The sequence below is a fragment of the Branchiostoma belcheri genome, unplaced genomic scaffold (assembly GCF_001625305.1).
Source record: "Branchiostoma belcheri isolate BF01 breed outbred unplaced genomic scaffold, Haploidv18h27 scaffold419, whole genome shotgun sequence".
NCBI lineage: Eukaryota > Metazoa > Chordata > Leptocardii > Amphioxiformes > Branchiostomatidae > Branchiostoma > Branchiostoma belcheri.
In genome coordinates, this window is record NW_017804042.1 from 44,404 (window position 1) to 71,177 (window position 26,774).

Sequence of the window (26,774 nt, forward strand, 5' to 3'; positions counted from 1 at the left end):
GTGCTCATAGCAGAGGAGTCTCAGTATTATTTAGAAAGGGACTTGATGTTCATGTTGTCGATGTTGTAAAAGGACATGATGGTAGAAAATTGATTGTTAAATTGCAGGATCGTTCCCTTTTAAATGTGTATGCCCCAAATGATCGTACCGAAAGAGCTCTTTTTGTCAACGATCTCTGCGATTGGATTACTGACAACGGCATCAGTAATCTGATAGCAGGTGGGGACTTTAATGATTTTAATAAAATGACTTGGGCAGGCGATCAAAGCGTCCACTGAAAACACCTACAGGTGGGAATTCCTTGATTAGCTTTAAACAAAATTTGTTTCTTGTCGACATATGGCGGGAATGCCACCCCCATACAAAACAATTTACCTGGAGAAGGAGAAATCCGGACCCAGTTTCTACCAGAATTGATTTCTGGCTCATCCATAAATCTTTAATAGAATTTGTTTAAAAGTGTGACATTAGACCGTCCATAAAGTCCGATCATAAGTCAATTTTTCTAAAAATACTGCTTAATGAACAAAAACGTGGACCAGGTGTCTGGCGTTTAAATACCACATACTTATCCGATCAGGATTATGTGGACGGTATTAAAAAATGCATAAGAAAAGTTACATCCGAATACGAAAATATTAAAATTTCAAAACTGCTGTTGTGGGAACGATCTGCTATTGTCTCGATCTGCTATTGTCAACAAAAAGCTGCCTTAATGAAAGTTGATCTCATTTATTTAGAAAAAAGTTAAGAGATTTGGATTTAAAAAAATTGATGAAACTTTAGATGAAATGATTCTTAACGATTACCCAAATATTAAACTAGAAGTTGAAAAGATATACCAACAAAAAGCCAGGGGTGCACAAATCAGAGTACGAGCAACATGTGTCGAACCTGGAGAGAAATCAATCTCTTATTTACTCAACATGGAAAGATGGCAAGCAGCCAACAATAACATTACTAAATTGACCGATGGTGACATCGACGAAACAGATCAAGAAAAAATTCTACAGCTTGAAAAATCTTTTTAGGAACAATTGTACGCTAATGACAATCCAGTCTCCAACCAAGAGATTGAATTGTTCCTAGAATCCACGCTGTCTGAAGATCAAAAGTTAATGTTGGAGCAACCCCTGAAAAAAATAATAAATTGGAGTTTTGAAAAATATGAAAGCAAATAAATCCCCAGGACCGGATGTACTGCCTGCCGAGTTCTATCGGACGTTTTGGGATAGTTTAGTTGATTTTCTTTATGTTGCCCTGAATGAAGCTATTGAAACGGGAATTATGTCTACTTCGCAAAAAAGGGCAATACTTAAACTAATCTTCAAGAAAGGAGATAGAAAAGAACTTAAAAAAATTGGAAGACCTATTAGTCTTTTGAACACGGATTACACGCTGTTAGCTGCTGTCCTTGCAAAAAGGATGCAAGGAGTTCTACCATCAATTATTTCCCATGACCAAACAGCTTACCTCAAATCTCGGTTTATCGGACAAAATGTTCGAGTAACACAAGACGTTATTTACTAATGTGATTTCTACAAATTACCAGGTGCAGTAATCTGTTTAGATTTCGATTTAGAAGGCGTTTGACAACGTCAACTGGAATTTTAAACTAAAAACCTTAGAGAAATTTGGATTTGGGCCCCATTTATTTTCCTTTTTTAAGATGATGTACACTGAAATTGAATGTTGTTTAACAAAGTACGGCTGGAAGTCAGCCTTCTTTCAGCTGAAACGGGGCACTCGACAAGGATGTCCCCTTTCAGCTCTCTTATTTAACTTAGTAGTAGAAACCTTGGCTAAAAAAATCCGGGTTTCTGGCAGGCATTTTTTGCTAAATTTTTTAGTGTTTGTTTCAACAACAGAATTTTACGGGTTTTATGTCAAGTTACTCATGGTTTCTAATATTAATAACATCCTAGATAATTTAATGTAAATTTTATGATTAAATAGGCATACTTTATGCTAATTTGATGACGTCATAAAATGACGTCATGCATATTTAAGATGTCTGCCATCTTGGATCATCAATCTTGAATGTTCATAAATAGTTGGGTTTTTTTCATGATAAAGCCTAAAATACATTTTAAACATACTAAAGACCTTCATTTAAACCTTTTTTGGAAAAAGGAATGGAAGTATTGATGGAATTTTAATGAAAATAACCTGTATATACCTGTTCTAATGATATGGTCCGCCATCTTGGATTTTGGCCAATGACGTCATCAAATTTAGTTTTCAGGGAAAAAACTAGACGATTTGGGCCAATAAAATCACATTAACGACGTCATAATTACGTCATATTACGTCATAACGACATAAAAATTCTAGATATGATAAATTTTCACTAGTTCACAATCCTCTAAAAATTTGGTGGTCATACGACATACCGTTCGCGAGTTCTGAGGGGGGGGGGTCAAATGAATTGGGGAAAAATATGGAAAGCACAAACTTCAAATTTAAAAGAGAACAGATTGAAAGAATTTAACTTCAAATTACTACATAAAATTTTACCTTGCAGATTTTTACTTCACAGGTCGAAAATATTGAATAATTTGGGGACCACATATAGCCCCAAATGTGATATATGTACCCAAGATGAAAATTATATACACATGTTTTTTAATGCATACGGTTGGAGGATTATTGGGAAAAAATTAAACACCTTCTCTCTGAACTAGACATCAACATAGCTGTTACTTAACCTCTGTACTCTTTGGAAAGAAATTCTATGTGACTCTGGCAAAATATGCCATTTATCTATCATTGCTCAGATATAAAGATAATCCAGAATTACTTAGAAAACGTGTTACATATATCTACCACCTTGAAACAAGACGTACATAATATTAGTTTGTAGTGTTCTATGTACTGTATGTTCATTTCTAACAATACTGATTGTAAAAGTGATAATCCTTAGTAAGCTCCCAGCATGATGTATTTTATCTGTGAGACTAATGGTTTAGGACTTAAGCCTTACTATGCTCGATGTACGTTCGGTACTCTCTTGACATTATGCCATGTGTTGTTATACGTTGTATTGAGTTATACCTAATAAAGATCTGAAAAAAAAAACATTTAATCGCCGGAAAGTGCCCTGCAGTTTTAGAACAAGCTGCCAGGGGGAGGAAACCCACGCTAATATTCCTGACAGGAAAAGCTATCTGTTACCGAAATAAAGTCAAGACCATAGCATGTTCAGGACAAAAGATACAAAAACCGGAAGTTCTGCTGCAGTATTAAGGTCATGGAGGTAAAAAGGAAGCTCTCGGCGGCGACAGCCGGAGAAAATCTAACCGGGAAATGACGTACGTAGTGGTTACGTAATGCAATTTGACCCCTGACCCCTTCCGGCCGCTAGCGGCGCGGAATCACTTCCGTGTTCGGCAACGCGGCTATTTTCGCCGGAGAAATACCCCAATCCCGAATATATCCTGGACCCGCACACAAGACATGTACTGTTATCCCGGATATATCCGAGACCCGCATTTACGCACAAACACACATACTAATTATGGTTATGTTTCCTAGCGAGGATAGGCGGTACAAGTTGCCGGTTCATTTAACATGATATATGGACAGACGAACAGTGCGTGTTTTTTGCCAGTTTATGACTCGCGTGAGCGACATTTTAACGTGAAATCATATTGTGAATGTAACCTTTGTCAGACGTATTGCCATGGCATAGGGTATAAACGGTTTCTCAGTTGGGAACCGTGCAAGACTTCCCAACCCATCCACCGAGTCATGGCATAGCATGGCATCACATTGGCATTGTGGGAATTGCGCAACTTGCGGTTGGGAATTGCGTAACTTCCGTCGCCGTACCAAGCGAAGTACCATATGCATTCACCAAGCACTCTTGGTAAGCCGGAAGCCTTGCGGCCTCCGGCAAAAAAAAATTATACGGAAAATGTCAGACTTGTAGAATAACTATACAATGCTTGTTTTTATGTGTATGTGGACGAATGCACCATGATACAATAAGGGGTTACAATTACCTGTCTGACAGTTGCTCCCATTCCACCCGGCCTCACACCCTCCACTAGAGCAGACTCCAGTCTGGATGTCACACACGGAATCTCCGCCCGCACAGCGACAGGTGCCGGTACAGTCGGGCCCAAACTCTCCAGGTAAGCACACTGTTAAAAAGTAACAACTCATTTTATTAACCTGTTAAATAATATTATCCAAAGATTGAAAAAGTTTTAACTCAAGCCTTGTCTCTCTTCATTTACTAGCTGCCAGAAAACAATGTGACAAAATAACGTAATCACCTGTTTGACAATTGCTTCCCTTCCACCCGGCCTCACACCCTCCACTAGAGCAGACACCAGTCCGGATGTCACACACGGAATCTCCGCCCGCACAGTGACAGGTACCGGTACAGTCGGGTCCAAACTCACCAGAGGGGCAGGCTAAAGCGGGAAAAGACAGGCTTTCAACGTCACACACAAATACCTAATATTCTTCTTTGTCTCATAGTCATAATATGTACCTCAGTCTGAACCATGCTGTGTCTCTCAACAATCAACTTTTACGACTACAACGCTCTGCACTGCTTAAGTTATAATTGGAAAAACCGGTAGCTACTGCACGGGATATTTTGTCGTTAATCATGACAACAGTCGGTGTCCTGCAAACCTTGGCTTACGTATACCCAGTACACATCGTACAGGCACAGGTGCAATGTGGCCTAATTATCACGTTTACGATAAGAAAAACTTTCGTTCAACTTATTCACATAATGAATGTTGCACGCATATGTATATTGTATTTAAACATGTAGCATTTCATTACCCTGATCACAAAACGTGCCATTCGACCCTGCAGGACATGCACAGATGAACAGTCCGGAATCCTCCGGTCCAGATGTCAGGGTTCCCCCATTCTCACATGGTCTAAACGATGATGCTGTAGAGCAAAGTAGTGTGGCAGACAATGGCACTGTTATAATACTCGTTGTTAACAACAGCATTCTTTTGATTTATTTTTACCCTTTCATGTATAAAGGAAAATTGAGGATGAGAAGTGTTTAGTTATGACTTAAATGCCTACCGGAAAAATCAGCTGGTCTGATCATCATGACTGTTTTCTTCAAGGAATATTCGTAACCCAACCAAGTGTACCAGATAATTCCATCTGCAGTGGGACAGGAGGGTGGAGCAGGTACTGAGCAGCCTGTCAGATACTGTCCGTTCAATATGGAATAACCACAGCTCGGAGTGTACCACCAGCCTCCTTGTCCATATGTACCCGCACAGTCGGTACTAATACCGTCGTTATCTTGGTCTGTTGTAGAAAATCGTCTGTTGTTGATGCTGTGACGTCCATTTTGAATGGACGGGTCCAAACTATCAGTTGCATCCCCGCTGTACCCACTGATCGTTGCCGTAAACTTACTGCTGGTGTTTCCCACAGAAAACGTGCTGTACCGCGCAAACCGGCTGTTCATTTCCCAGTCTTCCAAGTACACGTACAGCTCGTTTTGTTTCTGTGTTGTCAGACTGTGGATGTTCCCCAATCCCAGCCAGTATTCTCCACTAGTGATGCCGAATCCCTGCTCGTACTCAGTCCAAGTCTTGTCAAACGGCACAGACCCGTCCTGTCGCCGCTGTATGACCGTCCACCCACCGCCATCAGTGTCCATGTCACAGTAGGCTTGGAATGGTTGTGGGTGGCCGATGGTGTAAACAAGACTGTGCCGAATCCCGAGTGCGAACGCGTCGGTACAATCTCGGGGTGCCAGGATGTCTGGAAATAATGGAGAATAAGGGCCTATGGTATTGAATATCTCACACGCGTGATTTTCTCCCTGATACTGTTTATGCATTTTCCATACTGGCTCCCCCCCCAAAAAAAACATGCATGTAGCAGAAAAATTGTCAGGAACTAGCATAATATTTCTTAGGACCTTTGACCTTAGTTATTTCCTATCAGTGTTGTCCTTGAGCCCAGTACGGATACTTTACTAAACACGGAGATAAATGCACCGATGATAAAAGTTCTGAATCCGTATATTGAGGCAATAATGTTACCTGAAGTTTGATTAACATACTTACGTTTCCTCTGGTAGTAATTTCGGTAAGACCAACTGTCCCACTCGGGACCAGGAGATGCCGCCGTGTCCTTGTCAGAACTACTGAGCCAACACCGTGCACTGCCGCCCTCTGGCGATCCGGCGGGGCGATGGTTGAAGGACAGACATGTCGGGTTGACGCCATCATAGCTGCCGATACCTTGCAGACAGCGGCGGGCACACTCTTCTGTGTCTATGTTGTCGTACGCTGTTATGTGGTCCGACGAATCACCGAAAAAGTGACCTTCCTCCTTGGTAAAGAGATCCTCGTATGATACAGTCGCTAAAGAAGAAAAATTGCGACATTCTAAATCCAGGCTGAGCACAAAAAAAATAAAAAAAAAAACAATCTCGTCTTTGCAAAATGAAACTCCAAACGTTTATTCAACCAAGTTCCTTATGCACGTGTATGTTATACCCTAACATCGTTAATGTTAATTTCATCAGTACCTCTAAGGATCTGACAGGAGTCGCCAGTCCATAATGCCAGACACCCCCCGGTACAGAATCCAGTCGTCTTGTTACAGGCTGTTGGCCCGGCTGCACAGTGACAGGTTTGGGTGCAGCCAGCTCCGTACAAGCCGTCTGGACACTCTAAAGATGGGAATTGGACGTTCATTAATAACGTACAGTGTTATAATAGGTCCAACTTCATTCGGACAAACATGAGTAAAAAAGCTAGACAACAATCACATTTTCGGACACCCAAGCATGCTTATTAGACAAATATTAAAACTTAATATATCAATCATCACAGCTTGAAATGAGTTACTATGTAGTCTCACCAGTATCACACTCTATGCCCATGAGTCCAGGAGCGCAGGAACAGCCGTACGGGTCCATCACACACAGCAGCTGACCGGTACAGTCTCCACCGTCACACTCTCTCGTGCAGCTTGTACCGATCTTGCCATTCACACATGCTTAAAGTATATAAAGGAGCATTGCTGTAGAAAATTTTGTCTGTGGTACACATCATCCGTTATTGCCATTTGATATCTTCAAACCATGAGCTAATGTCAGAATCTATACTTCAAAACCTTTTTGAGCCATTCTTCAATAACCTTTTAAAGCCATTTTGAGCAACTTTGAATCTTATGTGACACGAACGGGCCAAAAATCGTTCCTTAACATAAAGCGTGTTATTAATTGAAGACGTAATGTCAAATGTAACACTTACCGCTTTCACAGTTGTGTCCATGGAACCCCGGAGGACAGACACATTCCCCCGTGTTGTCGTCACACACACCGCCGTTGTAGCACACTGGACAGTCAGCGGTACAGGAGGGAGGGCCCCACTTGTTCTTAGCACAACCTGAGTGAGGGCAAAAAAGAACAATTATTACATTAAAGTAATTGTGGATATTGAATTTGATTAAAAAAACTGTACAATCCGATTTTTGCGCTTAAAGTAATAGTCTTCTGAGACCGACAGTACAGCTACGATATAAATACCAGATACCATAAAAGTCAATGTTTTTGGTACCAAAGTATACGTGTCTTGTGAGTGAGTGAACTAAGGCATAGATAAAGGCACGAAGGTAGCAAAATACTTTGACTTCTCTGACACTTTTAGTTTATTGTATAGAAGCTAAAAAAATTGGGAAACGTTCTGTTACTGGTGAAAAAGATGTACCAAGCAAGACCTAATTGTAGACGAGAAGATGATTATTTACGGTATAATTGACAACCCTCACCATGACAATGCACTTGCACACTGTAGTCTTATCGCTCAATATTGTATTTACACATGTTTCATCAAACATTACAAACCAAACTTCACAAATTTCAGAAACAGACTAAACTAGAGTTCCACGATCTAATACCTTTGCCAAATGATGTTAGCCATAATTTATAACTAATAAATTATAGATTAATCCCCCTGATTGTGCAAATAGGACCATATATTGCATCAATCATATCTGTTGATCATATTCTACACCAGAAGACAGTCTTATCTTATCAAAGAATGCCATTATAGCATTTCTTTATAAATTAAAAAAAGTTCTTTATAAAAGTTAGGTTTAATTATGTTCACCTTGACATGGATTTCAAATATCCCAAGTATGAAATTCCAGGCAGTTACCACTATGTAATTATAACATTTTCTCAATAATTCTGCAAATTAAGTCCTCATTTGCATAATTGATATCTGCCTGTATTTCTGCCGTTCTTAATTACATGTACATGACACAAGCTTGAATAGTCCTATCATGGAATGCAGCTGATTTATAGATTTTCCTCATTAATCATACAAATTACATTGATATTTGCATAATTGTAATATTATTATGTTAAGCATCACATCAGCTACCTACATGCCAAACATCACGACGATCCATCAATCGGTTCTTGAGTTATCCGACTTTAAACATTTTTCAAGGCCCCTTCAGTTCCAGAGCAAGCAGCTAGGGGGTCTAAATTCACGTCACTTCTTCCCCAGCACAAGAGCTACCTACCATCCAAATTTAGTTACCCTAGCATGTCTAGATCACGAGATATCAAAACCGGAAGTTCAGCTGCAGTACCATAACAAGACGCTAGGGGCCCCAAAATCTAATCAGTTTCACGTCTCATGAAGACCTATCCACCTACTAAATATCAGGACAATCCATTTTAGTCTTCCTGAGTTATCGTGTTCACACACACACACACACACACACACACACACACACAAACACTTTTTATGTATTATTATGTACCGTTGTATGTTAACTATTTTATGTATCGTATGTGAATAATAAAGTTTGAAAAAAAAATTTAAAAAAATTTAAAAATCTGTCACCAAACGAGACCTGTACGATGCAAACCAGGAAGCTCTGGACTGGCTGGAGCAGTGGGCCGACAAGATATGATGATGATGAGCCGATTAAGACAATCCAGGTATGTCAAATTATCAAGTTAGAGAACTGTTTAACTTTTCGACATTTCTGTGAGAATGTGGACACGAATCAACACGTATAAATGGAATACAATGACAACAGTTCTAGCATTTGATAAGTTCTAGCGTATGGCCTTGAACTCACGTGAACATTTAAATGATAAAACATGTTACATTACCTCTGACAATGAGCCTCATGATGCCCTGTTTTCTATCAGTGTCCCCCTGATAGTAGCACTCATAGATCCCCTCATCTGAAGACTGGACACTGGCTATGGTCAGGCTGAGTCCGTTCTGTCCGGTTAGGACAGTCCCCCCGACTCCGCCCTTCCTCCACACAATGATACCGGTCCTATTGGACCTCTGCACCATCTGTAGCATCACGGGGTCTCCTAGGCTGGCGGTTACTGTGAAGGCCACAGGCCAGACATCGGCTGAAAGATTATGTAAGGTATAATCATTGATGAAAAGCGAGATGGTCGATTTGAGATAATAAATAAATAAAGAATGATTCAAATCGTGTACACTTTTTCTGGGTGATGTAAAGACATGCAGATATATTCAGTAAAAAGTTGTGTACTCACCCTGTGATTTCATTTTAAAGGTGACAGACTTTTCTGTTTGACTGCTGTCTGGGGTGTTTACGTGACAGGAGAATGCCCCGACCCGGGTGTTACCACCTTCAGCCCATATCCTAACACTATAACGTCCTGTTAATTTTAAAGTGCTTCTCCATCCTGCAAATCCCGTTCCTGAGCCAGTATCAACCTCTACACCGAACTGGTACCCATTCTGGTTGATGAGACTACCCGTGTAGTAACAGTACAGCCAGGTGTCATCGGACTCATCAAAGAACTGGTACTTACTGACGATGGTGACGTCTACTACACCTGAAGAAACATATAAAGTGTTTATTAAACAGTTTAGAATGTATTCTATTTTCTCATTTTAGTTGTCCTTTTTTCGAAAATTTTCTTTTAAAATATAGACATATATGCATGCATTGAAAAAAAGAAACTGAGCGAGAGAAGCATTCTGGTATCTTAGCCATCCTGCCTTTTTTTTTACAAATGGTATCCTTAACAATCCCTGACATTTTCAACCACTACAGATTAAAAGATATTTCTATCCAAAATTCTAACTCATAACTACAAGGAGATGGTAGAAAAGAACAAAACAACGTAATAGATTACTTACATATAAAATATAGGAGTTAACATTAGTTCTTTGTCTAGAACTGTCCAGAAAACGTGCCTCGGGCAAATAATGCGCAGATGCCATCCGATCCAGAACCGTGCCTGATCTAAACCCTAAACTATTAGGGCATGGAACTAGATAGGCACGGTTCTGAATAAGATATCTAAATTCTTTAATTTTTGGACCAGGGGTATGCATGCACAATAAACATAATTTATAATGCGCACAATAGCATGTAACTTCTAGTCAAGATTATTACCTTAGAATTTCTGCAGCTTTTTTTTATTCTTTGTTTCAGACCATATAAAAAAGGAACAATAACAAATGTACAAATACACGTAGACAAATTACATACAAAGGTTTAACAAGAGTTCCACGATCTCATACCTTCGCCATATGATGTTAACCCTTGCGGGTGACGAATTATACAATTTTAATCATTGATTTTGTAAATAAGCCTAGCATGTCTAGAACATTCCATCAATACCAATTCAGTATTGGTATTTTTCTCGATTTATCGAAAGCTTTCGATACCGTGGACCATAACATATTACTTAGCAAACTAAACTCCTACGGCTTTAAAGGTACAGCCCTTCAATGGTTAAAAGATTATTTGTCCGATAGAATGCAGTATGTTTCGAGTAATAACTTCACTTCATCCCTGAAATCAGTAACATGCGGAGTCCCACAAGGATCTATACTCGGTCCTCTTTTGTTCTTAATTTATGTTAACGACCTTGCCCTGGTATCAGTCAAACTCTTCGCTCTATTATTTGCCGATGATACTAATCTTTTCTTTTCTCACAATAATTTTCATACACTAATAACAACCGTTAATGAAGAGCTGTGTAAACTAAACGAATGGTTTAAGTCAAATTAGCTGTCTCTTAACATAGATAAAACGAACTTCATTATCTTCACAGGTAGAAATAAGAAATACGACAAAGAAAGGGCTATGATATACATAGACAATAAACTAATCAAACAGGTATGTAACACACGATTTCTAGGAGTCCTTATTGATGAGAAACTCACATGGAAGTTCCATATTGACCTTATTTGTAAACAAATCTATAAGAATATTGGTATAATAAGAAAAGTTGCAAGTTGCCTATCACGTAAAATATTTATCACTCTGTACTATACTTTGATTTATCCCTACTTAACATACTGTAATATAGTCTGGGCTAGTACGTACACTACTTCAATCCGTCCGCTGCATCAGCTGCAGAAGCGCTTTGTTAGGATCGCGTCTAATGTTCCATTTTTTGCTAACTCTGCGGTTCTATTTTACAACTTGAAAATTTTAACAGTGTATGACATTAATAAACTCCAAACAGCAATTTTTGTCCATAGAGTTTTACATAAAAGTTCACAATTACCAGTTCAATTTCAGGACATATTTAAATACAACTCAGATATCCACAGTTACAGTACTAGAAAGCAAAATGATTTAAGGCCAATCCTGACAAAGTCAAATATGAAACAGTTCACGATAATGTTTAGAGGCCCCTTAATTTGGAACAGTTTAAGTCACTCACAGCAAAATTGTCAATCCCTTCCAACTTTCAAAAGACATTTATAAACTGACCTGATAGAGAAGCCAACTACCACTTCCTGATTTGCTTTTGTTTTCCTTGTTTTCTTATGCTATGATATTTTCTTTGTGTTAATATTGGTTTCTTATGTTGTTCTTACTCATAACAACTTATGATTTGACTAATGGAAATTTATTGTTTTTGTTCAATATGATTTGTTCTTGATTGTCTTACTTTATTGTTTAGATATTTGATTCGCCGTGTTAACTTTATATTATCTTGTACCTATTTTGAGTTAATTTGTTTGCTTGTCCCTTAATACATTGCAAGTTAAATGTAAATGTAATAAATGTATGTAAATAAGAGGGAGATCGTAAAATTAATAGGATTTGTGAGAGTCCACTAGACAAACCTTCAGGTTTCTTGGGCTCTCCAGCATATATTTGCTTGTATATAATTTCATTTTATACTGTTACTTTTTATGTGCAAACTGACAATAAACAATAATAAACATGAGATATCAAAACCGGAAGTTTAGCTGCAGTACTTAGAAAAACCGCCAGGTAGCCAAAATCTAGTCATTTCTAGGCCTCATGAAGACCTACTTACCTACCAAGTTTCATTCCAATCCATCCACTGCTTCTCGAGTTATCTTGCTAAACCACACACACACACACACACACACACACACACACACACACACACAGACAAACGATACTGAAAACATAACCTTCTTGGCGAAGGTAAAAAGTGCGGCCAGTACAGGCTTCGAATAAACACATCTGAATCGCAAACGGTGTACACAGTGCTGCTTCTCGATGCGAGAAGTTGCTTGCGTGACAAATGGATTGGAGAGTTTGCGCCACCTGTCGTCGAAGGTGTCGATACGTAATGCTAACAGACTTGCTACACCACCTAGGCTGGTTCATTAGCATTTTGAGAGCGTCATGGTATGCTACCTAAAAACGTTGCAGCACACCAACACTGTCTAAACCACAGCTGCGAACAACAGATAGATGAACAATGGGACATAAAAGGGTGCGGTTCACCTCTGTTGCAGAATTGCTGAATTTACGGCCTTAAGACTTAGCTTTGGTGTAGAGTTTTCTTGTTGCATTACGAATGGAAGTATCATCTGACAAGTTGTAGGTTATATATGGACGCTTAGTATATAACAGAAGGAACAGAAGCCAAAGCGGTGCCATACAGTGTTAGATGAGGGAGGTTCGCTACATAGATGTAGCCGTTGGCATGGGAAATAAGACTTAACTATATTAGTTACAAAGTTCTAAAAAAGAGCAACAGGGAAGCCGTGTTTTGCTTACTATCGAACAAGAGGTTATGCTTCGTCTCCAGCACGCCTCGAGGTCGATCGAAAACATATAGAAAGGAACTAGGGACAGAGAGAGAGAGAGAGAGACTGAGAGAGACTGAGAGAGACTGAGAGAAAGAGAGCACCTGTATTAGCTACTAGAAACCAGCTATCTGCGTCACAGCCAATAGCACTGTCAGAGATCTGCATTGAATTCTGAAAACCTAAAACATTTCCTATCTACTATATATAAATTGCATGAACCTGTACATATCTTACCTACAATGTAGGAATGATAGGATACGTATAGCTAGCTGAGTAGGCTTGGATAACAACTTAATTTGAATAGGGAATGTTTTTTGCGATACTTGTTTTGGGCGCCTATACACTGAGCGATCAACAAGGAAACTAAAACCACACTCACCTGTTATAGTTGGTGTAAGGCAGACCAGAAGGAAGACAACCGTCAGCCCGTGGCGCTCGTAGCCCACCGGGACTTCCCGGGCGGTCTTCATGCTACTTTTGGTCCCCAATTCACGTCTTTACGTGCAGATATGTCGCGAAATAGTACATTTGAGTGAATACGAGCGGTAACCGTCCCTGTCGCTCTTCAGGTGCCGAGGAAACGACTCTTACTCGAAGCTACTTCCCTGTGTCGTCACGGGAAAGGTCATTGTTTATGTTTGTCAGTTCTTCTCATTGGTAACCTACCAGGGGCATGTTTACGCCCCAGTGCCTACCAAATATACACCATTGCACCAAGTAACCTGAAAATCGACCGTTTATACAGCCTAGGTGTGACCCACTGCTACATGAAAATCAGAAATGTCCAAGCAGAATTTTACATTTAAGCTAAATTAATTTCCAAAGTAAGCCCGGGTTTGCCTCGCGTTCTGCATGAATGTTTACAAGTTATTTTGTTCCTCGTCCCGCTGTTGACACGAGCATACCCGTGCCTTTCACTGGGATTAGGCAGAACAAGTGGTGTTGGCAGTTTTTTTAGGCCAGACTTTGTGAATCGCATCATCAAACACCTGTGGCCGACTTGTTTTTTTTTCGAAGAGGAAACCAGATAACAAGAAATCGTCGATCTCATACCTTCGTGAAATATTTAGAGTTTTTGTAAATTTCTCACTGATTCTGTCAATGCATTATTCCCAGTGATTCCCATACAGAACTATTTGTGGAACCTTTAAGTCCGACGTGCCTAGCATCAGAAAATAACTAAGGAGGCACAAGCAAACACACAGACAAACTGAGACCTCCGTACACTTACATAGAAAACCATTGTGCGTAGGAGAGTAGGACGATTAACATTTAGTCTGTTGACGTGTGGGGCTAGCTTTCAACACCTTAGACAGGTCGGTACCTTTGTTAAGTATTATCTTTAAGCCGTGTGTTGGCCCCGTAATTGGCTTCTAACTGGTGAACGGTCTAGCTACAAAATATTTAATGTGTCTAATATGTACTAAACTGAGAGTTCAGAAAATGTGGTCAAAGTTTGCCCCCACCCCCACCCCAGAGTTCACACATAGTCCACATCATGCTGACGTGTTGATACATAACCACCAGCTTGGCTCTGTTGACAGTAAACAGTCTTTCAACGGGACAAGACTGTCTTCATGGTTGAACAGTAGAACGGGTTCTGTTGACGGTGACTAAGCTTGCGCCAAGCTCCAGCTAATGTGTCACGTCAGGGGAAAAGAATGCCCCTCACTTATGGGTCAAACACCTGCTTTTATGCTGTGGGCATCAAAATATACAGATGCCGCACCCGAACTGTACTCTCTATCAGAAAAGGAATTTTGTAATTGTACACCCACGACATATTTTTGGAACTTTTTTTTTAATATTTCGTCCAAATTTTGCTCAGAAAGGCCATATTTCTACACAACAAAGTAAAAATGATTTTACAGTTTAAAAAGTGTACTTGTCGTAGATGTTAAGATGATGAGTCAGCCTAATTTCAAGATACAATGGCTAGATCCTAACCCATTTTCGGTCCATCTAAATACGTCTCTCTTGTTGAATAAACGTAGTATTTGCAATTCGCAAAAATAATCTATATCCAATTTTACATTGCAGACAATAACATCATGCTTCATGCGTCTAGACGCAATTCATATACTTATATAAGATTTGTGAATGCAATTGGCCTGCTTTCAGTGTTATATATGTTCATATATCAGCTACCATTAAATAGAACAGTAGACTATTCAATATATTGGGGCGAAAAGCTTTAACTTTAGAGCATTCTAAAGTGATACGTTGTTTTGACTGGTATAAAGCAGAGAAGGGGGGTAGAAGGTTAGCATTACATCTTCTAAAAAGTAGAAACCGCAGATTAAACAACAAAACGTCGTAGTAAGAGGTCGCAAATCTGCCACGATGTCTGTAGTAGAAGGCTCGTCTAATGGTGAAGACACTCACGTCCCAGACGATAGCGTGGAAGAAACGGAGAATTCTCACTGCTCCACACAGACAGATGAATATGGGGACGGCTTCATCGAGCCATATCTCACTGCTTATCACCTGGGGAATCTGGATGCAGAACATCCCGGGGAGATCGCGTCGTCTCAACAGGAGCCAGGGTATCATGGTGCTTCTTTCTTGAAAGGTGAGATTTAAAATGTATAATTTTATTGAAAAAGTTCAGATTGCCATTGTATTATTTTACAAAAAAATGTGGTAATATGCAATGCATACACTTAAATCACATACTGGGTTATTTCATGAGTTGGAATTTGGCCTCAGTGTTGCAGCGAGCTTGCCAAATACAATTAATTCAATATATACATTCAATAGCGTGAGAGTTTTTAGGAAATACAACTAACAGTTTACATACTGCACCCAAATAGATATTGATTTTCTATTTAGTAGATGGAACAGACGATGGCAACATCGAGCCATACCTTGTTTCTTACCACTTCGAAATCACCCACTGTGAAAGTGCCAGTGGCCCGGGTCAGAATGAAAAGGAGGCATCGTTGAGTGAAGATCACACCGACATGTCCAGGCGCTTTGAAGATCCTTTAAGAAATGATTTGTCTGTACTCAAACAATAGAAACTGACATATTAGCGTTAAACTTTTCTTGACTGTGTCTTATTTTTTATTCATATTTTTATCTTTGAAAATTGTTTTCGCTTTAATAACCTGTCCATTCCTTGCTCTATAAAAATGTATAATTAAGTAGTGGTAAATGACGACAACACAGGTGTACATAATGAGCCCAAAGAATGATTTTTTATTAATTGAATAATTGTACAATAACCTTTTGGCTAATATGCGATTTGATACTTTGGACAACATGTTGTTTTGGTGGAGAATATCATTATTTGGTATAACTTATGCAAATGACGACCTAATTTGAATACCAAAAACAAACCCTTTAGAATACGTTATTGGAAAGGTTAACACCATTTAGTTAAAGGTATGAGGTCACGAGACTCTAGTTCTGATAAAACATTTTTGTCGAAAATACATTGCGCCATGATGCAATTTCAAGCGTTTATGTTCTACAGAAACGTCAAAAAGAAGGTCCAACAGCATCCATGAAGACACTTTACAAGATGGAGAGTCAACTCAATCCAAGGACAACCATGATATTTCGCAAGACCCAACAGATCACTACTATACCTACATCGACAACACATCGGTAGCGGGTAGACAAAATGTAAAAGAAGAGAGAGGTTCGGATTCCGCCACACATGTTCTAGATCCATCCAAAACAACCGAGCCCATGAAAAGCACTTCACAACATGAAGAACATAGAGGTAAACTATACTTCCCTAATATATGTAGTTTTATAGCAAATGCACGTATTTCATGCCCCTTTTCCTGTCATAATACTGGGTAGTTTTCACTTACTAGTATTTCTAGACAAAAGGAGACCAAATCCTTTATTGTTGTATTTCTGTTTATTCTACAAGTAGAAAGCTTATAATGACCTACATGTATTGCGGCAGAAAACATAACTGGATACATGCATGTAAAATGATATACCAAGTGTAACGTTGCGAGGTAAATCTATTTAGCAACCATGTTGGTCTGCTGGCTTCGGCATATCAAAGTTGTGGCAACCGCCATCTTTGTCGCCACCTTGATCGTCGTTGGACTGTTGCTGGTGACGGGGGTAATTCCTCCTGACGTGGATAATTACGCAGTAAGTTTACCAATGTAGTCCTTGCTTCCGCTTTAACATAACATAGACTAGTCATATGTCTTTAAAAAAAGCGCATCCAATATATTAATATAAACTAATTGAAAATTAGATGACTCTGTTGGAATCTTTTGGAAACTCTGCTCTTTTGTCATCATCTGGGCTTCTTTCTAAGTGAATACAGAAAATCTCTCTGCATCTGTTCCTACTTATTGCACCAGCAACACACTACAAAATCATTGTTACAACATCGATAGTTGCAAACGGACTTCCCTAAATATTTTCTATCATGTTTGTAGATTGATTCAACAGTTTTCTTACAAATGGCAACTTTATTTTTTGACGACTTTCGGTGGCTGCTATTTTGCATTCATTCTGTTATGTTGAAAACAGCAAAGCACTTTCCGAAACGGAAGATTACGGTACTAAGAAATCGATGTTGTTCATATGCCCATATCCAGCGTGTAAAGTCTGTATGTAGACATAATAGTGACGTCTGCGATTTTGGATATCGTTTCTTATAGTCACATTCAGGGCAAGATATCACTCAGTCAACTACTACATGGCTTTGGAGAACTTTATTTGATGTTCCAAAGTCTGGGACAACGGCAGATTCAAGTACAACCGAAATCGACGAGGTACGCACATGACTTTGCTAATTGTAAATAACTTTGCTCATTTGATATAATTATTATCTTCATCTATATTAATCTATCTATATATCTATATATCTATATTAATAAATAATTTAAAGTGAGCCTGTACAGTGAGACTACTGTTACAGACACAGTGTCTATCCCTTTTTTTACCAAAGGCTTCGTCAAACTCCGGCTCTAAGAATCGCATGTCAACAACCACAATACAGACAGAAATCACTAGAGGTAAGACTATCATATCGCCTATGTAAAGTTGTTATACTGTAGTATGTTAATAGTCTATCACAGTCATGGCATGATTGCTCATGATTGCTATTTCTCAGAATGCTTTTAGCTGTTTACCTTAAACCCTTTAAACTCATTTAGGGAAGTGCAAAGTCTCAACAGGAGCTTATGACATATTTTCACAATTAACTTTAGCATCGTAATTAAAGGAATATAAACAGTTCTTAGTTGTTTAAAAAAAGTTGGTTGTTTCTTATCTCTTTTACTAATGACATAGTGCTTTTGACGTCGGAATAAATTCGTGACGAGATCATGAGATCCATATCCCGGAAATTCTGCTGCATGCAGTACCAAGAACAAACAATAATAAAAGTGTTTTATGTCTTGGATAGCTGACACCCATTTATTGCATTTTGAGGTGCTCTATTCACCCAAAAACATCAGAACGAGCCAACCCTACAAAACCGGAACGTCCAGGCTTCTAATAAAGATTGCAGTGATTTACCAATTAATCGATCTTTCTATTCTCTTCAAACCAGTCAAGGCTACAAAATCCTTTGATGTCGAGGGGCATCCACGCAAAGTCACTGTGTCTACAAGTGGGAAGATTGTCGTTATGTTTAGAGGCCGTAGAGTCAGCGTCTATGACACAGAGGGTATCATTACCGTGAATTTCTTAACAGATATAATAAAAATTGAAGAACGACATGAAAAGACGATTCCCATTTTCCCCCACGATGTTTCTTTTGGTACCCTCGCCAACAACGACGTTTGGATTGTGGGTGGAAATAAACTGACCCACTATGTCGCGCAGTATGATTGCGGTGGACGTTTTAAAACCGGTTTTGCAATTCCTCCCATCTCGGAACCTCGTAGACTTGCCCTAAACAGATTGTCCAATCGCGCCATTGTGACAGAGACGGACAAGCATCGCGGGATGGTAAAGGTTTTCATGTTGAACGGAATGCTCGAGCGACGTTTTGGGTGGCGGCAAGGTTTGATGTACCCGACAGGCATCACAGTGGACAGCGAGGACTCTATCCTAGTGGCGGACTCCTCCACTGCCTACATCTACGTGTATCGCGACAATGGACAGTTCTTGTTCAAGTTTGCAGGGAAGGGAACCAACGACGGTCAGTTGAGCCTCCCCCTTGACATCTGTACGGACAGTTCTCGTCACATCATCGTGGCTGACTCCGGAAACAGGCGGATTGAGCTGTTCACAAGCCGCGGGACATTTATCCGGCACATCGCTACTGATATTGACCCTCTGAGCATTGCCCTTGGTGCAGACGGACAGTTAGTCCTGGCTGAGGCCTCAAAAAAGAAAGTGACCATTTTGACAAACTATTAAATTGCTGTAAGATCGGTAACTATATTGTATAATTCATTCTTAGTGTTTAATGTTTCATTTCGTTCAACTCAAAATTGCTCAAGAGTAAATGGAATGACTTTTAAAACTAATAGTTTCTAGTTCTACTTAAACCTTTGACATGGCCTGTTATTACTCCGTGAAGGAGGTCAGGACCTCCGGACGGAGTGTTGTGATCGGCTGATTTTTCGTGTTCGCAGTCAAAACACTGGGTTCTCTTTGTGTAATCGGCACGCAATTTTATACGCCGTCTGCGGGCATGCCCGTGTTGATGCACGAATGTGTATTTTTGCCTTTGCTGCTTTCGCGGTCAATGTAATATTGCAGACGCACCCCTACAATTACGAGGCGAATTGGAATGGTCCAGAAAAACGCGTTGTTTTGGAATAGCAGTGGGGGGGGGGGTAAAAGTTCATGCAGATACGGGGTGGTTTTTATAAGTGGTTCCAGATGTTTTTGCCCATGGTTAAGAGATGCCAAGTTTTTTGGAAGATGTTCGCAGCCAAAACGCATTCTTCCGTACGTCGCATTTCTGTGTAATTTCGCATGTGGTGTCGCATTATGTTCGGGATGATGCACGTCTTTTTATTTTTACCGTAGCTGTTTTGATATTGGAGTAAATGCTTATTTTCGAAACATCCCCATGTCGCTGAAATGTTTTCGTCCGTTTATGAGACCGGTAGTTGTAAGTCGCGGTCAGGCTGATGGGGGTGGAAATGTGGGGTGGTCAGTGGTCAGCATTACGAAATGTAAATACCGATGACGTAATCCTATCGATTTCGAACTGGTCGGCTGTGGCGACCTAGTGGCGGCGTGTATTTAGTCACGTAGCAACTGGCCGGTCGTCCTAGCAACGAGCATGCTGGCCGCTTCTGTGTATACATGGCCAATATTTTTGGGTTGGGCCGCTCCATAGTGTTAGTGGAGCAGCTCTTTGTAAGCATGGACAATATTTTTGAGCAACCCATCAATGTGTTCTGCCTCGTGGTCGGATGTGGTCTGGGGCTGGTAAACCGCACATACTAGTAGATCGGGTAATTTTATGATTTGCTAGTTGTAAAGGCGTCTTGTAGTATGAGCCGGTATAGGAAGAAGTAGCCTGTGTTACACAATCATGCTTTCGGCCGGATTGATGTGCAACTGTTACTAATTGCAGGGACTGCGCTAATGCCTACCAGTCGCGCTGTCCTGATACACCGCGAATGTGCGAGTGTTCCCTGTAGACAGTCCCGGGAGCACATTCCAGGAGCCAAACCAAAATACGTTCATGAACCGAGTCCAAAAAACCGAAACGTGAAAATCGGATGATCGGACCTGATGTACATTTCTCTTTCTGTAGATTGTACACACAATACACACATCTTTAGATAATCTGGACATGGCAGGTAAAAAAAAAGTAACCCTGAATCATACTAGATTAGCGTAAATGCATGTTAATGCGTTCAAAACAAGAAAAGAAATTGTTTCCCGGTATTAATCTCTTGAAACACGGCGCTGAATATTGACGCAAAAATATTTCGGGCATCGCGCGCCCTTCTCCGTTGTTTAGACTGTATGAAAATCCCGCGTCACGTGTCGGCATTTCGCATCTCTGATTGGTTGTTGCGTCTTAAGATGACTGAGCCGACGCGCGTTTAAACAATTTTTCTTTGTTCGATTTATCACACTTCACAGAGAATTGTCGCCAATGGCTACTTCTTTTTGTTGCAATATATAATACTTCACGGAGAATTGTCGCCTTTGGCTTCTTGTTCAGTTTTGTTATTGTGTCCTTTTCTTACAGTTGGTAACATTGTTACATTCAAACATATAGAAATTTGCGAAATGGTAACAAAAGTTTGTATGAAACATGGGACTGTCACTAAAAATGTGACAAAAGGTCTAAGATAACATTTTAGTTTAAGATGGTTCTGACATAATAATAGTTTCTTTGAACATTGTCACGATCAAGTATAAAAGCTTTTTTTTATATAAGATTGTGTTCCTTCTAATGTATTTTGAAGATAATAAATCATAACACCTGCATAAAATTTTATCAATGACAGCAAATTCGCTGGAACCTAACACAGCAGTAATGTGCTGATTACGAACAGGCTTCTGGTAAGTCCTCCGACCTTTCTCAAGGTCCTATGACCATGGCGGCTTATGATGGCGCCAAAACAGATTTCATATTTACCCTCCCATGACGTCACACATCCAGATAACTCAGTGTTCGGATCATTTCAACCTGACGAGGGTTAGAGGACGGAAAGATTTTTGGTGAACACTTTAACTTTGCGTAACGCTACATGGACTAAATTTTACGACGATTTTACCATCACAGATTAACATTCATTAAAAAACGAAAATCATAACCCTTGCACTGTGCACTTTTTAATTTATCTTATAAATGCATCACGATTACAACGATTAATACATTTAGAGCCATACATGTTAATGCAACTTAATCCACTTTCTGTGGTAGCCTTGACGATGCATCTATTTAAAGCGACGGTCACAACTCGCCGTACGTGCTTCTGCGTGCTGTCTACGTGCAAAAACGTGGGCAATCGTACGGCATCCGTGCGTGGTGAGTACCACCTCCGTACGGAATCCTACGGATTTGGGAGCACGCAGACACGCCGTAGAACTTTAAGTGCATGTAATACTTTTTCTACGTGCGGTCTGCGGATTTACCACCCGTGCGTGCGAGTACGTGCGACGCGCGTGCCCCGTACAGCCTATGAGCGTGCAACGTACGGACTCCGTGAGTCTAACTTCACTATTCTCACGTGCAATTGCTGTACGGACAGCGCACGAAGCACGTGCGTGCCACGCACGGTGCTTGCGTCATCCGTGCTTACTCCTCACTTCCCAGTTGACCTGCTCAATGACCACGCAGAACACACGTGCACCATACCAGGTGCTCCGCACGTGCAACGCACGTGCAACGCACCTGATCTCTACAGTATATAAAGACAACTTGACGGGCAACTGCCAACTCGTCTCCAAGATGCCCAGGAAGGCTCAGAAGAAGACTACCAGACAAGACCCAAAGAAACGGGCCGCGGAAGACACCAGGGCGGCTAGTGATGATGAAGTTAACAGGAGGTGCACGCACTTACAACGTGCGAGTGAGTAAGGAAACCGTGCGTACGCCGCACGTGTAGGTACGGCCTGTACGCGGCAACGTAGCAATCGCACAGAGATCGTGCGTTGTAAGCACGTACAACTCACTTACCACTTGCGCAACGTACGATGCACGCAACCGCTGACGGCCAGGCGTGTCGTGCAGACCACGTACGTACACCTTGCGCAACCGTGCGAGTGACGTACTCCCTCGGCCGGCCACCCTACGTTTGCAGAAAAAACGTAGCAGACGTAGCCACGACAAAAACGTACGTACAAAAAGCACGCACGGCGAGTTGTGACCGTCGCTTAATCCATTTAATGCCGACTTGCAGTAAGGTAACTCTTACATATTTTATATGCAGTTTGATGCACAGTTCTCTAAGGCCCTAAACGTGCAATCAAAATCTTCCATTCTCTGGACGTGCTGGTCACGGGATATCGTTTTGTTTTAGGGTGCTTGAGGGCATGGATTTCTATTGGCGCATGCGTGTAGGGTGGAATATAGTACCGGGTATATATAGAGAGAGCAATAAAATTTCATTTTTCTTGGAAAATTTGGTGTCCTTTTGTTTTTTGTGGATGGGATAGACAAGGCTTCATACTCACTGATGTTGGCCCAAAAACTTTGAATTAGAAAATTTTGTGGACCACTTGGGAAAGTAGTCCCAATTGGTGTGATCAGGTTGGTTTCTGGAGATTAGAGGTGAAAGGTCATGTTTCCGTCTGTTTGTGGCCATTTAAAGTTTAAAGAGCTGTATTAAAAATGGTAGAATCTGGCTTGTGGACAATTCAGGAGGTGGACTATTCTGTCAAGGTTAGTTGTCATGAACTTTGTATCCCAGAGGTGAGTTTTTGACACCTTTTGGGGGGTTTATTTGTATAGAATTCCGCAGTAGAACCTATTGGTATTGCATGCCCTGAATTGATCTCTCACCTTCACCACACACCCCGTTCCCTGTGAGGTGGCTTATTACCAGTAGGGAAATGATGGTGAAGATACGACATGGCGACTTGCTAGAGACTTACAATACCTCATTCCAACAACTGCTTGTAAAATGAAATTTCGACTTCTTATTATTCTTTCCTTTCAAGCTTGTTTCTTTCTTTAGCCATGTAATTCTATATCGATCACTATCAGTATACACTGTATATATAATAGTTAATCTTTCTTAAACTTCCAACGATATTAGACAAACTTTACGCATAGTAAATTCACAAGTGTTGTGAAAACAAGATGAACAAGAGATTTCATACCTCCATGAAATATAAAGTCTTTGTAAATGTTTTTTATTTGTCTCATTGACAATAGAAATAAGGTCATAATTAGCATAATCTACTTAATGTAAATTCAAATGACAATATTTTTATATTGTAGAATTCCTCTACTTTGTCATACTTCATTTCAACATGTCCTCATTGATTATGTAAATGACCTCCGCATTAACATAATATGTGCATAGTGGTATCAACCTTTTTAAAGCTAAAAGTAACTTACACATGTCACAAGGTATAAAAAGTCCCATCATTCACCAATAAAGAGTCACAGAATTTCCACATTAATTATGTAAATTAGGTAATCATTTGCATTATTGGTATCTATTGATGTTTTGCCTGCCACATATTAAATAGATTACATGTATAGAAGTACTATTATATAAACAGTAATGTAATTATAGGATTTTCTCATTGATTATGCAAATTAGGTCCTCATTTACATAATCTGCATTTAAGTATGTACAACTCTTTTTCAGTAACCCACACACCGAAAATGATGAAAATACGTTTTTCCTATCTGAACTTATTGGCTTTTAAACATTTCGCCAGAAAGTGCCCTACAGTTCCAGAACAAGATGCTAGGGGGACCAAACTCACACCACTTATTCCTGACATTATAAGCTATCTGTCACCCAAAAGTCAAGACCATAGCATGTTCAAAACAAAAGATACAAAAACGGGAACAAAGGTAGCTGCAGTATCAAGGTCATCCAGCAGGAGGCCAATATTTGACCTCGACCTTAAGACTTACCAACAAACCAAATATCATCACAATCCATAAAGGCGTTCTGAAGTTATGCTGACTACAAATGTGCGGAAACACAAATACACACACAGACAGACAGACAGACAAACCAAAAACAAGACCTCCATTTTTCATGGAGGTAAAAATTATGCATTCGCCCGAATACCACATTAACCTCGGATAACACCAGAGGCACAGGTTATAACATAATTTGCCCCATCTACTGGCTTGTAGGTTATACGATCCACCAACACCCGGAGCGCACCATTATATCGGTGCTTTTAAACGTTTTTCTGTGGCCCGTTGTGCTCCAAAATACATGGCGAACTACAAGGAAGAAGATTCAAAACGGATCAGTTCTTTGGAACTTCGGGTTACGTCATCGCCAAGGCGGCGCGGAGAGCGTAGTGCTGACGGTATTTAAATGGGGAACACCCCTTCAAACACCGTCAACACTACGCTGAATCCTCGTGACAGGCACGGACGTGCTACGGACATGATAATATTTACGTAAACAGCGGAATAAGGAACGAGATGTCCAGTAAACCTTCATGCAGAACGCTTTTGACAAACACTGGCCAACAGGTAAGGTTCTGCTTAGAGCTTGGACATTTCTAATTTTCAAAGTGGCAGTCGGTCACTACTAGGATATATATATTAGCTTTAAGTTTAAGGTTTCCTGTTGCCATGATGAGTATCTGGTGGGTTTGGTCGCCTCCAGACATGCAAACATACCCCAGGTAGGTTACTGTGAGAAGAACGCCTCGCCTTAAGCATTCAGCAATGCATGCAATTGTAACGCCAGCTGCACCGGCTAAACATAAACATTTAATTAACCCTGAGGACATTTCCCACGGTCATGACGCACAAGGAAGTAGCTACATACAAGTCTCCAACTTTGTAAGTACTTGATCTAACAGTCGTACAAGTCACCGCTTTAGCAAGGACTTTATCTAAGAGTCGTTTACTCGGCAAAAGGACAGGAACAGGACAGGTGCCGCTTGACGTCGTTAGATTGTACTACTCTACTCAACACGCCATAAAGGCGAGAGTTTGAGCACCAGTGTTGGCATGGGGACCGCGCGGGAAACTCATGTCCCCTGGCTGTGTGCTGTCTTCGTCCTGGTCTGCCTTACACCATCAATAACAGGTGAGTTGTGTTTTGAGAGTTCTCATTTGAAAGTCGTACGCACAGTGTGTGGACGTCCCCAAATACGATAATGTAAAATCATTGCGCATTCAAATTACATCACTATTCCAGCCTACCCAGCTACTTATACCTACAAAATGTAAATACACGTATATTTTAGCATGTTGATTCTGGCCGCCATAGGTGCTTTCTCTATCCCTTACTGCGTGCACAGTAATGGACAAACATGTGCCTTATTCCATTTCGTGTTTGGGGACGGAGAAGTGTTTAATTCATGGTATTCAGTGCATGGATGGCATTCAGTGACGAGCCGGGGGAGTCTTTTTATTGTGTTGTTTTGCTGTTAGGAATGTTTACATGTTAGGAATAGTCACTATTGTGATTGCATATGCTTTTGTGCTGTTGGAAACTTGAAATATTTAGATATGTTTGTCTATCACTAAGCTGTTGGAAATTCATCATATTCTTCTTAAGGTAAATATATGGATAAAGTATTTATAAAATATTTTACATTTTTATGATAACATTTTTCAGATTACTTTTTTATGTAAAAACGCATGACAGTATACTGTAATATATTTTCTCCCTCAAACTTCAAAGCAAACTTTCAAATCTACTTAGAGGGATAAAATGGTGCAACTTGTAATTAATCTAAGGTAATCACTTATGGAATTACTTCATATGTCTTGTCAGGTGTAGTCGACGTCACCATCGTCAGTAAGTACCAGTTCTTTGATGAGTCCGATGACACCTGGCTGTACTGTTACTACACGGGTAGTACCATCAACCAGAAAGGGTACCAGTTCGGTGTAGAGGTCAACACTGGATCGGGAACACGATTCCCACCGCAAAGAACCACCACTGCTTTGACAAGAGGCAGGAGTGTGAGGATCTGGGATACCGCTGGTGATTTCCGGGTTGGAGCATTTTCATGTCAAGTACGCGACGGAAATCAAACAGAAAAGGCCATCACATTCAAAATGAAATCGCAGGGTGAGTACACAACATAACATCCTGTAGATCCAATAGATTGATTGTTATTAAACTTTGTTGTTTTAACTTACGTAGC

The 26,774-nt window shown here is 40.2% G+C and overlaps 2 protein-coding genes across 2 annotated transcripts in view; one reads left to right on the top strand and one right to left on the bottom strand.

The window, feature by feature from the left end:
- The window catches only part of LOC109477968 (multiple epidermal growth factor-like domains protein 10), a 47,163-nt gene extending 33,434 nt beyond the window's left edge, over positions 1–13,729 (bottom strand). The window contains exons 1-8 of the mRNA XM_019779422.1: positions 13,435–13,729; positions 9,548–9,853; positions 9,143–9,397; positions 7,263–7,397; positions 6,868–7,005; positions 6,533–6,676; positions 4,281–4,421; positions 4,005–4,145 (exon numbers count right to left, since the gene is read on the bottom strand). Of these exons, the coding sequence (XP_019634981.1) occupies positions 4,005–4,145; positions 4,281–4,421; positions 6,533–6,676; positions 6,868–7,005; positions 7,263–7,397; positions 9,143–9,397; positions 9,548–9,853; positions 13,435–13,525 (1,351 nt within the window). The 5' untranslated portion in view covers positions 13,526–13,729. The remainder of the gene's footprint in view (positions 1–4,004; positions 4,146–4,280; positions 4,422–6,532; positions 6,677–6,867; positions 7,006–7,262; positions 7,398–9,142; positions 9,398–9,547; positions 9,854–13,434) is intronic.
- A 1,669-nt stretch (positions 13,730–15,398) lies between these two features.
- On the top strand, positions 15,399–19,406 carry LOC109477969 (tripartite motif-containing protein 2-like). The gene is made up of 3 exons (XM_019779423.1): positions 15,399–15,627; positions 18,592–18,865; positions 18,929–19,406. The coding sequence occupies exons 1-3, from the start codon at positions 15,399–15,401 to the stop codon at positions 19,404–19,406; spliced, it is 981 nt and encodes a 326-aa protein (XP_019634982.1).
- Positions 19,407–26,774: the final 7,368 nt, after the last annotated feature.